Here is a 17,847-nt window from a genome sequence, read left to right on the forward strand (position 1 = left end):
ACACGTCTCCTAAACGGGACGTACGGTCACCCTAACCATAAACCCCCTGTTTTTTACGGAAGGGGAGGATATGGGTTCAAAAAACTGATCATTCATTGTCTACCGTGACAAATGTTCATTTTCTGCTTTCAAGGTATTTCTTCTTTTTACCTCAAACTCTCTTAACCTTTTCTGATGTCATGCAACTATACACAATAGTTCACTCTCGTATCAGTTCCACTTTGAAATCTGAGCTCAATTTAAATTTCATTGAACATACTTACAGAGTAAACCCAAACGGCAATTTTCTCGTCAAGGTGGTTGGCAACGCTGAATCAGATTCAGGCAGTAGCAAAAGGATGGACGATGAGGCTACATGATGCGGTGAGATGGCGAGGAAGAAAAAAGTTCAGTTTCCCCGTGTGATTTAAAATGTGCGTGTTTTTTTGGGTGTGTAGATTTTCATTAATTATCGAGGAATATATAACTTGTGAAAGTGGCTAAGTCTGTGCATCCGATTCCTTCCCGCGAACAGAGAACCTTTTGCAGCTGTTGCAGGGAGGAACTATCATGGCGGCAAACAACAGAAATAGTAACCGTACTGTAGGCCAGCATAAAAATATTTCGTCAATATTTTCAAAGTTACACGGTGCATTTGCAGAAGCCATGGCGCCCCCCAAACTAGCAACTGACAAGAGGACATTAGATAAGACATGGAAATTAATGGACAAGGTAGTGAAGTTATGTCAACATCCGAAGATGAATTTAAAGAATTCACCCCCGTTTATTTTGGACATTCTTCCTGATACTTACCAACGTCTTAGGCTTATATACTCAAAGTATGAGGACAAGATGATAGCATTACATAGTAATGAGCATTTCAATGTGTTTATTGTGAATCTTATGAGGAAGTGTAAACAAGCTATCAAGCTCTTCAAGGAAGGGAAGGAAAAAATGTTTGATGAGAATTCACATTATCGGAGAAACTTAACGAAACTTAGTTTAGTGTTTAGTCATATGTTAAGTGAACTAAAAGCAATATTTCCTAATGGAACATTTGCTGGAGATCAGTTCAGAATTACAAAAAGTGATGCAGCAGAATTCTGGAAAAATAATTTTGGGAACAGGTAAGCACACAATTTTAGTTTGTTATTAGTTGTATATTTGAGTGTCATTTCATTACATTGAACGTGTTTTCAGAATGGCTTTTGTCACAGCTATATTTCCATGAGTGTCAGAAGATTTATTGTGTTTTAAAGAAAGGAAAAACATAAGGTAAAGGGTGCATGGAGCTCTGATTAAAGGATGAAGTACAAAATTATGGAAAAAGGGTAAGATTCCATGAAGAACAGGCAGGCACACTAGTGCAATGAAAATTTGCATCATGGTAGAAAAATTGATCTAGAACGTGTTGGTTTTACTATTTTTTCTAGTCGTATAAGAAAGCGTTTTCAACATGTAAGAATGGCAAAAGAGCTATTTTCACCAGCAAAAGTATTGGTAACACTTCGATCTAGTGAAAACGGATTTCTTAAATTTTACAGAAGAAAGTACTTACTGAAAACAGTTTCTGTAGCATTATCGAAGTTCGTCAATGTATTTTCTTTCATCGTGTAATCTCTTTTAGTGCGAAATTCATGTTTTTTTCTAGAAAAATGAATTTTTAACTATGTTTGCCTAACCTAACGGAACCTAACTTTACCGTGAATGGTTTTGGGGCTATCTGCTATTATTTTCGTGAGAAAAGCATAATTCCACCCTAAAGAATGTTCCGCAATGCATAATAAGGGGGCTATGCATGAATGGTTTCTGGGGCTATCTGCGATTATTTTCGTGAGAAAAGCATAATTCCACCCTAAAGAATGTTCTGCACATGGGCGTCCGGAAGGGGTGCAAGAGGAGGCCATGCCCCCCTCCTGGAAAATGAAGGTCAACCAAAATTATGTATTTCACACATATAATTTCATTTTAGCCACAATGTGTGTTAATTATTTCATGAATACCATAAATTCAAATTTAAGCAATGTTTTTTTAGGGAACAACACTATTTTTGGAGAAAATGTGCCTTGTTTGCCCCTCCCTGGGAAAAAATACCTTCCTTGCCCCTCCCTGGAAAAAATCCTGCGGACGTCCATGGTTCCGCAATGCAAAATATGTAAGTAGGAATCATAAAAAGGACGAAATAAATGAGTTATAGGTAGATCGAAGTGGTGGTAAAGTATTTTATTTTCAAGTTCTTACATGTTTTTTTAATTTATTATTGTTGATATGTAAGTTAAGCCAGTCACACCGAAAGTGTTATATGCAAGTTCCATTCAGTCTAACAGCCCATGTTCCAATTGGGTAGTCCCGATATCACCATGAGACAGATACATGTTTTTTACGTGAATCAAACTCTCTACATTAGTTTACTGTCTTTTGTGCAGAGGAATACATATATCCAGCCATTGCATTCTTACTAATTATACACTTTTTAGTAGATTATGATATGTTAGGTTTGGTTGCCTAAAACACTTTCCTCATCTGCATATGTATACAATGTGTGCCATTTGGAAAAATGCTTCAGACACAAGCACAATCACTTGTGCAAAATTAATGTAGTTCTGCAACTCTCAAATTAATTTTTACAGACTGCATACTTTCACAATCATTTAAAATATTCTAAATGCTTTTCTTATCCTTCTGTATGAACATCCAGAATAGCAGGGCAGGTTGCTATAGGTCATAATCATCCTGCAACAATCATACATTTGTTATGCTATATTATTCATATTGCTATGAAAATTTGGTATAGGATATCAAAGAATGTAGAATTGGAAAGAATCCAGCTTGTATGATTAGCTATTTTTTTTAGGTCATGTCTATTTTCACCAGGTGCTGAGAACAGCATATGTGGCTATTTTCACCAGCAAAATAATTACCTGAATCATACCATAACATTGTCTTTTATCTTATTTTATTATATTCATTGGCAGTGTTGCTGAACTTACTGCTCAGAAGTTATTTTAAATGAAAAGTGTGTGCACCTACTACTGTTAGCATGTGGTGAGAATAGCAGAAAATGCTGAAGACCAGAAATTACATGATCAGGTGTTGAAGTATTTAACAAACTAATTTTAATTCTGATAGCCCTAAACCTGACCTACCTAACCTAACAACGAAAGCATTTAGGAACGTAATACCCTTGCATATTACGTCATGTGACATATTAGCAGTATCAGTCTACATTAGAACACCTTGCAGTATTTTTTCTTCTCCATGGTGTGCAGAAGAAAGGTACTTGTCTCCTGCATGAAAATAAATGCACACATCCGTGTAGCAGGCCACGCCAGGTTGCAGTTCATGGAACAGTATAAAATCTGATGAAAATAGTCATTCCATTTTTTTTATGTGAGATGCCGACATATTTTTCAGTGCCTCTTCCCCCCTTATTTTTTTAAACAATTTTTTTAACACAACTGGAAAACTGGAATTGTTTCTTGTACAGAAATGTGCATTTGTGTACATTTGTTGGTTCTGTACACAATGTGTAAGGGTTATTATTATTCCATGCGAAATCAACCAATTTTAAAATAATGCGTGACCACTATCGGAAGATTTGGTATGGAAATACTGTTTCATTTAATTTACACAGTACTTGTGAAATAGTTAAGATTGTCAACCCAAGCTGTAGGAAGGGAATTTACATAACCAACCCAGGGATTTTTTAATGCAAGGTGTTTAAACCACTCCTAAACATTATATTTGAGACTAGTTTCACTATGACCATAAATTTCTGAATTATAGTTGTATGCACCGGGAGTTTCTGTTACAGTTTTGACTAATGTGTCATATTGGGTGGTTTTGATGGTATTATATTTTCTAATGCTGTTCTTCCCATGTTAGAATTTTTCATTCATTGCTTTTTATTTTTGGTTGTTGTTGTTCTGGTGTGTAGACAGCAGAATATTGACCACTTAACTTCTCCAGAATTAGTATTGTCTTGTACAGTCTGTATGTGCAATTTTCATATTGTGAACGGTTACCTTGTAGTTCTAGCTCTGCAACAAGCACCCTTGTCTGAACAAAGGAATATACTTTCCATATATATTCATTTGCTCACAAACATACTCTTAGAACTGTTCTGAATAGCAGCCTTTCCACCTACTTTTTCTGTAAATAACTAAGTCGGTGGAATGTGGGGTACACCGTGCAGCATGTCAACATTGGCAATTGTAGTGGTCCAAGTTCCAATTGTTTATTTCATCATGATACGCAGGCATTTTTTTTCATGGTTTCATTTCTGTTTGTCTGTTAACGCATACTTTTGAGTTTAATAATTGCTTAATGTGGATTTGCTTGAATGGTTTTTTACTTCAGTGTGATCCTAAATGATTCTTCTCTTGCAACCAGCCATTTGTTGACTGTTGTCTTGGTTACAGACTGCTGTTGCCATGTAGGTCATAAGTGTGTGGTGTGAAGGGATTTCGTAGTTAGCTTAGGCAAGTCAGGTTTAGGGCTCTTAGTATTTAACTAATGCCTCTAAATGCTTTCTTGGTTAGGTTAGGCAGGCCATGTTTAGGGCTCAGCATTACGATAATTTCCATAAATGCTTTCAACATCTCATGATGTTGGTGCTGGTCTTGAGCCTGACACCCCTTTGAGCCCTGTGTCTGTGGAATAACATGTCTATGGGAAGCAGGGATATTTGCGTAAGGTACCCCTTTACGTTTTCTTTTTGCTGGTAAATATAACTTTTCGGAATTGCAAATAGTGCGAATTACTTTCAGAAACCTTCATATTTACTTTCACAATCATTTGCACTATTCTTCGATACTTTCTCTTTCTTCTGTGAATGAGAAATGCTTTGTCGATGGGAAGCACAGAGGCTTGCGTATGATATTTTTATGTGTTTTTATCACTGATACATTTTGGAACTCCAAACAGTGGTAATTACTTTCACCAAGGTTCAAATTTACTGTAATAATCATTTCTACATTCTGCATTACTTGCTTTTCTCCTATGGTTGTAAAAATTCATTAAATATTCAGAATCATTACCATTGTACTCACCTTCATAAGTCACCAGACAAAACTTTAGGCACCTCAAGCTGAAACATGTGTAATAGTGCATGGCACTTCCTTCAGATCACATAACAACCGACGTTTGGTCTGGGATAAACTCTATTGAAATTCTGGATGTAGCTGATACCAGTAAATGTTCATCCATGAGGCAATTCCACAGTTTGGCTGTATTTTGAGGATGACTTTTTTAGTAATCGCTCCAAGAAGTTTCAGATTTCTGGTTGGGTTTTAATCTGGGGACTTTGCAAACCAGTTGAGAGGTATGGATGTTCCATACTCTTTACTAAACCAATTACACACAGTTTGAGCCCTGTGGTTGTGTGAATTTGCATCCTGGTACACGGGAATAACTATATTGTGTTGCTTCTGCTGATATAGCACAAAACAAAGCACCTAACCATCAGTTCAGTGTAGCCTTTCTGATTTCATTCTTTATACATTTAGAAAGGCAGAAGAGTATAGTAAATTATCAATCTGTACAAAAAAACATATATTTTTATGTTGCACATTTTTCCAAATGAAGTTCAAACTCTTCTTTAACTATGCCTAACGTAGTGAATACGTAATATGGTAATGTTATTATACTCAAGTATTGTTGCAATAGTACTAAACAGATTAAAAGAATAGTAATCAAATCAATGTATCATAGGAAAGAAAATGACACACATGTTTTAGATATAAAGTAAAAAAATATATATCCTTGGTAAAATGTACTATTACACAATAATTATTAGTCTTCATCCTCACCCACAACATTAAAAGACCAACTTTATAATCCCCAGAATATTCCTCACATATGAAGAGAGCATGAGAATGTGCCTTACACACATTTCTACCATGTTTATCTCACACAACTACTATTGTGGGGTGAAGTATGACTAGGGTTACCAGATTGCTATAAGGAAAATGTAAGACATGATGTCCCAAAATGTAGGACATTGAGTCAAAATGTAGGACACAAAACATTCACAATAAATAATACATATTTTTATAGAACACGTTAGAGAGTAATTTAAAATTTAAAAGTGCTCCCCTGTGCTTAGCACCATGCCATGAAGGTGTATAGTGGGTGTGGGGGTAACGCCCCACACTTTCTTGATCCGGTCATGGGTGGGGGTGATGTGATCAGCATCACGGGTGGGCACTGGGGTCGCTTCCGTTAGAAAAGTTCCCGAATTTGAACCAGCCGGGGATCGAACCCGGGACCTTGGACATGGTAGTCAGACGCGTTACCGACTGAGCCACTGGGGCTTTTTTTTAAAAAAAAAAAAAAGATTTCTTAATGAATTCTTTAATGCAAAATTTCCAAACTTGTAATCATACTAAACAATGAACCTCTTACTAGATGTTTTAACTGGTAATTCTCAGAGGAGCCAATTTTTTTCAAAATTTCGGGTTTTAGTCAAAAATATATTTATGAGAGACTGGACAGTCAAACTCTTTTAGATTATATGGACCAGTACCAAATTTTTACAGACTTTATGAAAAAAATATTTCTCTCGTGAGTCCTCAACATTTGCATTATGACCTGTAATAGCAAACAAGTATTCAGCAATAACCGTAATTTGAAATGATTCCAGAAGTTTCATCTTGGGTAGTTTTTAGTTCAATAACGGGGTTTCTACCAAAATAACAAATCCAAAATTCTTGACTTTTTCAGGACTTTTTGTGACCTTTTTTTTCAGTTTTTCTTAAACTTTATTTATTCGACCCCTACTTAGGTAAAGTTGGAAATTAGCCATTAAGAAAATAAATATCTATAATGAAAAAAACCCTATAAAAAGTCCAGTTAAGATGAAAACTGAAGTCGTATTTTAACCAGAGAATTAGACCTGCTTTATATATTAATGCCATCGGACTGCACTTTGCAGACTAGCAAGACTTGGGCATCTCGACTCGCAGTCTGTATAATCTTATGTGGGACTTGTGTTGTTGTTCCTATATGTTTGTGATGGTCTCTCTTCATCCATCTTATCTTACCACCATTCATCCTCATCTTCGCGATTAGCCAAAGGGGCAGAAAAGTGAAGTAAAATAAACTAAATCAACTAATCAGTCATTGTGATAGCATAAATTCTTGACCACAAGTATAATTTATTGACTTTTTATTGACTTCTTCACCTACTTGTTGATTTCTTTACTACTTCTTGACTTCCATGACTTTCTTGACTGGTAAATACCCTAAATAACTTTGTTCTCTTTACAATCAAAATAATGAATAAGAATGGGAAACATCTTGTTCCATCCCAAAGCAAGAAATTTCCCTCAGACATTGAACAGTGACATCATCAATATGTGGCCTCAAAACTTTGCTCATTAACTGCTTCCATTTTTGTTCTAGCAGGACAAACTTTTCTTTCTTTTTGGCCAATGACTGAATCAAAATAAATTTCACTATTGAGTTTGGGAGTGCAGTGCATTGACTTGTAACTTGCATGATTTCTCTTTGTTGAACTGAAACATGTATTTCCCTAATTAATATTATGTGACACTCAAAATTTTTCAAATTCCTCTCGGACGCCGGACATAATGCTAAAATGTAGGACATGTCCGGGAAAAACCGGACGTCTGGTAACCCTAAGTGTGACCCCGTACCATTGTTTCGCCACAACAGTTGGCACTACCTGCATGAGTTGTCTATCCTGTGCAAGCACACAACTTACAATGAGAATAGAAGACAGCAAATTACGAACAGAAATGCAACCTAGCACCAAACAAAGAAAATACTTCAGGTAGGGTCTGCCGTAAACCCAACATAGTAGTTCTTTCTGCTTCGATTATCAGTTTTTTTTTTAAATTACAGGTTTCATTCTTTCGTCATGCACAAACTGTTATATTTGTATGTGCAATGCTGCTTATATACTGCTGTCAATGTTTTAATCACTCAATACACCAATGCATAATTTTGTTTTTACATGCAGAGATAATTCAATTCTATGCATAAAAAATCACAAGAAATATGAGGTAAATTCCAATGGGCGGAAGTAGCATGCTACTGGAGCTAGCTACAAAATTTGTAGCTGTAGTGAAGCTACAAATATTCCTGTAGTTGTAGCAAAAATTTTGCTGCAGCTATGTTTCTTCTTGGAGTTTTGAGGTAAAATGCAGCAACAGTGTCAAAAAAAATTGACAATAATGCTGACTTGTGTAGGAGGTTCGAAATGACTACGTCTATTACAAGATAATGGCAATACAGATAATCTAGATGATAATTGTCCTGATATCGCAGATTATAGATATCCACGTAATTTATACACACACATAATTCTCAAACACTGTAGTAAAAATAGGTTACTGCGGCAACACTGCTATCAAAATGATACATGATAATAAATAACTGAATCTATTTTTTAGTAAGTGCAACTGGTAGGGGCTTCTTTTGAGTGCCCGTATTTTTTTTTCTTTAATGAAAAAGTAGCAAATAGGAGTAGGGTAGCGAGCTACTTTTTGGTGAATGTAGCTGTAGAAAAGCTACATATTTGGAAGAGTAGCTGTAGCGAAGCTACTTTGAAAATGTAGCGTTCTCATCACTGGTAAATTCCATTTCATCATGAAATTGATAAATGCACGAAACACAAAACACATCACACCATGAACTTCATTCAAATTGTGAACCAATTACATTTGATGATTTCATACTGTGTAAGAAGCACTCTTTGGATAACTAAACATAATGGTATTTCACAAGTTATCAGGAGACATAAGTTTTGTTGTATTTCGTGCATAATTATTATCATTGCAAGGAACTAAATCTACAATGCCATTTCACTTATTGCTACAAACTTGCCCGCACACTCCACAAAATGTCTGTGAACCAAAAATATTATCCTGACATGTGAAGTTACTTAAATTCTTGTAGTGTAAATGTAACCCCTTGTATTATGAACAGTAGTTTCTTGGCATGAAAGAAAAACCAACTACTTCATTAATAAAATAAGGCTTTTTTGGATCTTCACTGATCCAGCCAAGCTGTTTTAGATATTTCCTCTCATTTCAAAAAACTGTTATGATATTGCAAAACATGAAAATTACATATGCTTAGATTTTCTTCTTGAGTATTCAAATCTGCATATGGTTTTGCCACGTAAGTCTATTAAACTATTGCGAATATCTAGACAAAAGCAAACCATACCCAGATTTATGTGAATGCTTTCGAATCATATTTAATTTTTCAGGTTTTGGAATGTCATATCTAGGGCCCCGAGATTTTATGCAATTGCATATTTTTTCCCTTTACATGTAGCCAAGCTAATTACAACATTAAGTATGAATGTCCAATCGGACAAACTCAATAAGCATGCTTGGAACCGAGGATCTCTTTGTAGCACATTACACTGAATACTTGTGCCACACAGAGTGGCTGTATTTGTAATAAATATGTGGTAACCAAGTTATGATGCACATGCCACCATGAACCATTCTATGTCATGTTTTTTTTTTTTTTATTGACATCTTGTTTGAAATGGCTGAGTCAAGGCTTTACAAAGCCTTTTCTTCCACTCAATTACAATTGGTATAATGTAAATTGGTAGTTAAATTCAATGGCATGATAACAATTTGAGTTTTAAGGTCAACCAGAAATTGGAAATGATGCTGGCAAACATATAATTTATTATTCACCCTCTACCGGCTCGGTGACCAAGTCTATTAAGTAGTCGACTTTGCCACCAAAGTTCCTAGATTCAAGTCCCAGCCTGGCATGGGTGTTCTTTGTGCATGCCTCTTCATCAATTTCATCTAATTGTCACCCATGCTTGTCATCACGATTAGCTAAAAGTGGCAGATGGGAGATGCTGAATAAAAAAAAATACAAGTACAAATTAATGTTCATTCAGTGTTTTGCCTTTATGGCATCTGTGTTTTTATGTTTTTTATGTTCTCCAGTTTTAGTTGATACGATTTTTTTTAAATAGTTTTTTCCCCATTTAATTTGTTTTCTGTCAGTTTGAAATGTTTTACTGTTGCAGGCAGGATTTCTACAGTTTGAGGCAAATTCAAGGAAGTTCCCTTTTTTACCAGTCTCTTTCACATTTATTTAAAATATTTGACCTTGATGGACACAGATTTGGCACATCTGTAGCTTACTTTTGTCTCTGTTTACTTTGAAATGTGTGACTGTCCCAGTTGTTTTCTCTGCTGCTATGGTAAGATCTTCACAACTCAGCTCCCTTGGCATTAGCTATAACTATTTTGTATAATTTGTATACAGTGAAGCGTGAAAATGTAGAGAGCAGATATAATTTTACTCACAACTTGGTGAAGGATAAATTCACAGAACATGAACAGCAGCTATTACATTTGTCCGTTTTTATGAGCCGAAGTCTAAATATAGAAGCAAATATTTAGAAGATTTAGAAAGTTCTTTCATAGGATAGCTTCTTTATCTGTACCTTCACTTCTCGATTTGCGGTCTCCCGTTTTGACAGAAATGTACATCATAGGTCAACAGCTCTCAAGTTTTGGAAAGGAAGAGGAGTTTTATTGCTTCAGCTGGGTGTGGAATATACAATAGACACTATTATTGAATGTCCTCCTCCTTGGTCGTGCGGTCTAAGGTGCTGTGCTTTGGGCTCTGACTGCGGGACGGCATGGGTTCGAGTCTGCCTGTGTATAGGACCTTTGGCAACTCACCATCGTGAGGAAATTGGGGAGCTACGAGTGAGTAGCATAACCCAGTTACGGATATCTCCTATAACGGCCGGGGGTTCGACGTGCTGACCACACGTCTCCCCATTACTGGTTGAAGATCTCCACACCTCTAGGTAGATTTGTTGGAGGGAGACTGGCAGTCGGGAGATCAGCCCTTCAGGGGCTGTTGAGCCACGTTTTTTTATTACTATTATTGAATATTATGCATTTCATCTTGTATGATATAAATATCTGTACCATCAAAAGTAGTATGTAATGTATATTAAGGGACGATGTCAGTAGCAGTCAATTAACCCTTCAAGAGATGTTTTAGAAGATATAGAGAAAAACTAGTATTTGCATGTTATTTCTAAATTGTATATTTTATGTTAATGACCCTCTCACATAATTTACCTTCATTTAATACGGTTAAAGTTCTGAAAAATGGACTTGGTTTACAAAGCGCCCGCATAAAACCCATGAGTCCCCCATGGAGATCAATTCTAGCTACGGGTTGCAACGTGGAGGAAGAGCTAAATTTGGCAGTTCTATTTCCAACTATGTGTCTTCTCTGGATGCTGAGGTGAAAGTATTTCCATGGAATCGCCAAATGCAAGGAAGCTAGGCTTCGTTGCATGCTAAATTTAGACCATCCTCGCTTTAGAGATTTGGAGCGTGGTAGTCGAGCTAGAAAAAGTCCGTGTTGAGGGAGTGTCTCAATAATAATAGTAATAATAATGTTTAAATTAAAATAAGTTATAATTAAATAAAATATTAATTAAAATATGTAAATTTATTAATATTGCATTTTTATTATTGCACGAATACGTAAAAAGATGGTATAAGAATATAGATTTAAGATCATATATTTATTACTAAGCTTGTGTGTACTTAAGATCGCCAAAATTTGTATAAAAACAAGGAAATTAATGTAAAATAGATAAAGAATTAGAATTGAATATTTATCAAATAATTTAAAAAGGATGTTAGATACAGTTGACAGAAAGCAAAGTTCCTGATTAATATTTTATGCATACCATAGTAGTAGTGTACATACCTAAATCTTCTTTTGTACTGTCCTTCAAAACAGTATGATCAAAATGTAACAATAATAATAACCCTACCTTCTGAATTCATAGGAAATAAATAACCAACCATTATAGTACAAGAAATATAAATAAATCACATGTAAGTCCTCGTTTTTCTATTTTAATGATCACTTGATTGTGTGTAATTTGCTTGCAAGGAGGAATTACTGTAAAAGTAATTTGCGATTACTTTTCAAGTACGAGTAACTGTAACTGAGTTATTTTTTTTAAATTAATAACTGGGTTACTTTTTCGAACGGAAGTAACTCCGTACACGACTTATAACTAGCAAACATGAATAAGTACATCAGTGGCTGACATATTCAGTGCCTTTGTCTAATAACTGCTCAGGTTTGGATTTTAGTTCTAGATTTTCTTTGGCTACCTTTCCATATTGAACTAATAGCAAGATATAAATGCGTATGCGCACGTATTCAGTGCTTACTGTACGCAATCTTTAAAGACCAAAGGAGGAGGAGACCTTGTAGTTGCGAGTTATCAGTTTTTTAGGCAAGTAATCGATCTTATCTCGGCCGTTAAGATAAGGCGATGTAAAAATCATACCGCTGAGAATCGTGGTACTGTGTCGTGTGAATGGATGCCATCGGCTGTAAATAATGATAAGTTTTCTTTGTGTGAGTGGAATTTGTGGATGTGGAAAATGAAGATTTGTCTCACCGATAACCATTTCTCGGTGAAAGCTTCTCGAGAATTGTGTTTAGACATTGTGATGGGTAGGCGTATGCAGTGGCGCCAACTCCTGAAAGGCATTGGGTGGGCGGAAGTCTGAGATTTGTTTCACAACTTTATGCAATAATATGAGCCTAAGTAGGCTCAGGGTGTGTCCTAAATTTCCTTTTCTTTGTTCCTTGGTCACAAAAATGTAGGTTTTTGCGTTGAAAAAATCTGTTTCAAGTATTTTCTGAGAGGAATGAATTTTATAGTTGTCGTTTTTGCCTATTTTGAGAGTTTTTGGTGCCTATCAATTCTCACCCTGTATCTTCCTTTACTTGCTAACAATGATGTGACCACGTATAGTGTAAATAATATACATACACTTGAAAAGTATCACATTGAAGAGATGTAACAAGTTTATTTAAATATTTCGATAAAACTCAGTAATTATTTTTTGATTTAGTTTATTTTACTTCCCTTGGCTGTCACTTTTGGCTAACCGGAATTATGAGGATGAATGGTGATGAAATGATGAAGTGCCAATCACAAATGCATAGGGACGACACAACACAAGCCCGCCCCACTCTGGATTATATTGTCCAGACGCCAGAGCCTCGCTAGTCTGCAAATTCAGTCCAGGTTTACTACATGCAAGGCAAGTTGAAACTTGGATGTCTTCGAAAAGGTCACCCCTTACACCATAGGCGTAACTTTGGACCTAACTTTCGGGGGTGGGGGGCGGCAGAATAATAATTAAATTCAAGCACATAAAAATATTATCCAGGATTTTTTTGATAAATAACCATTGCGTTTTCAAAATCCATAAAAAATTCTCATTACTTTTCTCCCCACGCTCCAGGAAGTTGACAAAAGTACCATTAACTTGTAAATGTTTACAAAACTGAAAATATTGGGGGATGCAAGTGCCCCCGCCTAGTTACGCCTATGTCTTATACCCTGTAAGAAATTAAGTTGTGAGAATTCTTAAAGTGCACAAGGATGAAACACTTTGTTTTCTTGAGCGTGGGGTATCTAATCTAAAAAATAGCATCCGAATTATTTGGTGGGCTTGAGCCCCACAGACCCATATAAGTTGGCGCCACTGGACGTAGGAGTGGGCGAGATGAATATAAATCGGTATGAAATCCGGGACGAAGGAAGGAAATGGAGCTGTTTAGTTGCACAATTCGGTTTTAGTATATCTGTGACCAGAATAGGCAGGAACTAAAAAAAAAACTTTTTAGTACTTCTTTGACCTTGATCGATGTTGCTAAGAATTTGAAATCAAGCTTCGTTCGTCGTGTAACTGACCAGCCTCTGCTCGATCATCGCGTGCTCACGTTGCTTCCGGCTCCTCCTATTTCCTCTATTATTTAGACAGCTAGGGGAATTGTTCTGTCGATAAGCAGGCTCACGCATTCATGACAGCGATGGGGATTTAATTCAGTCGGGTTCGTGCACCGAAAGAATGAAGGCGTTCACGTGGTGTTGCAATGCTAGACTACCGTTTCTTCATGGTTGACTGGCCAGAGATGGCTTGACTTCTTCAAGTCCCAGCAGATGGACGGATTGAGGGGGTTACAACCCCCCCCCCCCGCCACAAGCACATCAGAAACTAAGTCGCCATATAACATGCTAGTAAATGGTTATCGGCCCTTTCTTTAACGTTCAAGAAAGTTGATCCCCCTGACACTTAAAATCAGTGGATCACTCTTCCGAGACCTCTAAATCTAAGGAGGGATGATTCTACTCCCTTTGGATTATCTCTCTAAATTATTTATTGGTTTTGTTTATTTTCTGCCACTTTTGGCTAATCGCGAAAATGAGGATGAGTGATGATGTGATGAAATGTACGAAGGGACATCCTTAAAGAAAAGGCAAGCCCAGGCCGAGACTCGAACCCGGGACCTTTCCCTTTCTAAATGAGTTCCACCTTATACTAACTGATTATATGTTAGGTACACTTAAAGCTTGCTTATCCGAATAATTTCGAATTAACTTGAAAAGTATACGAACGTCTTTCCGTCCCTATAATCAACATTTAATAACATAATCTTATTGTTATCACATTCACTGTAATTTTTAATGCAATAAAAAAGTTAATTGAAAATTAGTATTGTTTTTAGTGCAGTACATGTTTAATACAATATCTTCAAGATTATCCCATCATATTCGGATAAACGACTTAAAAACTCTTACTACTATCTTAGTTATTTCATTATTTAAAAATAACTTTCAGCATTAAAAGTGGATTTTAAGATTGGAAAGTTTTACAATTGTAATAATATCAAGTCATGTCTTGGAAAGTAATGGAAGTCTTCGAGTTGTGCTTTGTGCACTCCTGTTCACATAAAGTGGTACATTTGACAAGGTTGGACACTCGAAGTATGTGCCACTATCTGAACAGGAGTGTACAGTAATAGTTCTTTATTTAAATGAAAGTAGTGGTAGTCTGCTGCTTTTAATACATAAACACACACACGACATGTGAAGTCCTGAGTTCCAATCCAGATTAAAGTAGGGGTATCCAACTTTTCCCACCTGTTCTCCAGAATCATTCTATTTTCCCTGGGAAAGACAAGAGAGCAAAAAATATGTAAAATATCGAAATTCCTAGTATGCGTAGGCTGTCCTATCTGTGTTGATTATTTTATTACATAGAACATTTTGATGGCACTTATCAAGTTGATATGCTTTTACGTCAGATTGTGTCTCAACATGACACCCACACACACAGACAGACAAGCATTTGTGTCTCGACATGACACCCACACACACAGACAGACAAGCATTTGTGTTGTAGAGTATTGAGTAATATTAAGCATTGGCAGTGATTTTTAGATTTCATTAAAAAAAAATAATAGTAGCGAAGGAAAGAAAAGAAACTTGAAGTGCATTTACCTGGATTGTTGACTTCTTTGAAAAGGAAAATATTATAGAATTTTGAAGCAGCTGCTTCGAATTTATATTTTAAGCTTTGTCGCCGATCTGTTTTGCTTTACAATTAGTTTATAATGATTTTGCTAATCAACTACACGAAATAAATCGAAGCTGTATTATTGGCATTTCTCTACAACGTACTAGAAATATTCTTGTACGTATTATATGTACTGGTAACAACATATTGTAGGGGTCCTGAATTGTATTCCTGGATATTGTCAGACACAGGCGTAAGAAGAGTGTTTTTTAGGGGGGAAACTCCGAGTTGACAGGTTCTTATTTGTCTATATACCAATAGAGAAATTCCAAAAAAAAAGTTTAAACTGGACCCCCTGCCTATGTCGAATACGTTAATCAGAAAACATTCGAACAAGGCTTTGTTATGAGAAGACTTGTTTTCTTGCACCTCCCCCATTATCCCCCCTTTTTTTAAAAAAAAAATACAGGTGGTTGTTTGCCTAATACGAAATTTCCTTTTCTGCATCGTGTCGTTTCGAATTGCGTGAGTCAGGAGAACATTTCTACTCGAATAAATTCAATTCTTGTTTTTGCGAGACCCTTCGGGCACAGGATCAGTCGGAAATTTGTTCCACTTTTTCTCGTGCGTTTTTTTTAATCATTTTATTTAGTACAGCAGTTTTGCTTGTTTTTTGTTTAGGAGTAAATGCTGGTGCCCACATTACTACATATAACTGATAACTGTAGTCGTCAGAATGTTTTTTTGTGGAGGAGTTGGTGTCTGTCAGACTGTATCGCCATAAGCTTGAATATTGGAAATAATAAATCATTGTTGTTATTGTCAATTTATTATATGGGGGTGTAAGGGGGTGACCCTTTCTATAGACACCCAAATGACAACCTCACTTCCATGTAGTAAAGCCTGGACTGCATTTTGCAGAGTAACGAGGCTCTGGCGTCTGGAACCATGCGCAGTATAATCCTCTGTGGGGCTGTCGTTGTGTGTTTGTGATTGTCCTTTCGCTTATTTGCTTCTTATTACCATTCACCATCATCTTCACAATTAACCAAAAGTGGCACAAAGTTAAATAAATCAATTCAGTCAATTTATTATATGTTTGATTTGATTTATTTTACTTAGCTTTTGTGCCACTTTTGGCTAATTTGCGAAGATGGGGGATGAGTGATGAAATTGATGAATGGACACTCGCAAACATCCATGCCCAGACCGGGGTTCGAACCCGGAACCCCTGGCGCTGTAGCGCGATGCGCTAACTACTCCGCCACGGGAGCCGGCCTATATGTTTGAGGGGAGCGATATTTCGTATATTTGCTGTTACTGTTGCTTTCCTGCCACATTTGGCTAATCGCGGCCATGAGGATGAATAGATGAAATTGATGATGGACGCTCACAAAGAACACACATGCCTAGGAGTGGATTCGACCCCGGAACTTATCTGATGACATTAATATATATATATATATATATATATATATATATATATATATATATAGTGCTTATTTTCTGGGAAGAAAAGTTCCGGTAGTCTTCAATTTTTTTTTAAAATTGTTACTCGGTTCATTATTACAATTACTCAAAATATTGTGCTATATGTTCGTTAATGATGGTGAATCTTTGCAGTTACACATTTCTTTAGCTACAATAAATATCATTAGTGCTATTAGGTGCCGCTACAGCGTACCGTTGCGTACTGCCAGAAAAATAAACCGTGTGTGTGTCCAGAAAAAGAGAGAACTATTTAATTAAAACTGTATATGTTCAGTGTGAAGTAACTTTTGTCAGTAAATTGTAGGGTTATTCTTTAAAAAGCAAATACAGAATTGACAAAGCAACAAGATGCTGTTTTTTTCCTCTAGTAATGAGCTCAAATGTTGTGTTTCTGAGTTAACGGTGTTGGTTTCGTGTTACAAACTAGTGCTCTAATTTGGACTTTATGGGTTAGCTTGTTTAGCAACGCTCTTCCCTTGCCTTTTCGAAAGCCGATACGATAAATTAGTCTACCCTGTTAATTAGAAGATTGGGAATGCATTTATTCCGAAGTGAGCCCCAACGATATTTTTGAACCACAGGAAACGAATTCAGTCGCAACGGGACATAGCACACTTCCGGCCGACACGAGAGGAAATTTTATAGCCCATAAATGCTTGTGAAACAATGTGTGAAAAGGCTCTCTGGCAAACGGCTGTCGTGAGAAGTGCGCATGCCCTGTTCTTTATTGATCAGGGCAACCTTCATTGAAGGGCGATTCATTGATATAATGTACTATTGTAACCTTGCGCGAAGTTTATGAATCAACACACCCTAAGCATGTGAATTGTCAGCCGATTTTCTTTCTAAGCACGTCTTGGTGGTGGGAGGAGACGTGGTTAGTTGTTGCGTGTGTATTGTACCTCTTTATTTCCGGTTCGCTGGGTTAACCGCAACGATAATGATGCGCTGATGAATTACATGGCAGAAGGAACGCAAATAACTACACTGTTAGAAGTTAACGTCA

At 36.5% G+C, this 17,847-nt stretch overlaps 1 protein-coding gene across 1 annotated transcript in view; it reads left to right on the forward strand.

Moving 5' to 3' along the window:
* The first annotated feature begins 335 nt into the window (after positions 1-335).
* The window catches only part of Cbl (E3 ubiquitin-protein ligase CBL), a 109,356-nt gene continuing 91,844 nt past the window's right edge, over positions 336-17,847 (forward strand). Inside the window, exon 1 of the mRNA XM_083111730.1 lies at positions 336-1,106. Within this exon, the coding sequence (XP_082967856.1) occupies positions 550-1,106 (557 nt within the window). The 5' untranslated portion in view covers positions 336-549. The remainder of the gene's footprint in view (positions 1,107-17,847) is intronic.

The sequence above is a fragment of the Lepisma saccharinum genome, chromosome 25 (assembly GCF_977018435.1).
Source record: "Lepisma saccharinum chromosome 25, izLepSacc3.1, whole genome shotgun sequence".
Lineage (NCBI taxonomy): Eukaryota > Metazoa > Arthropoda > Insecta > Zygentoma > Lepismatidae > Lepisma > Lepisma saccharinum.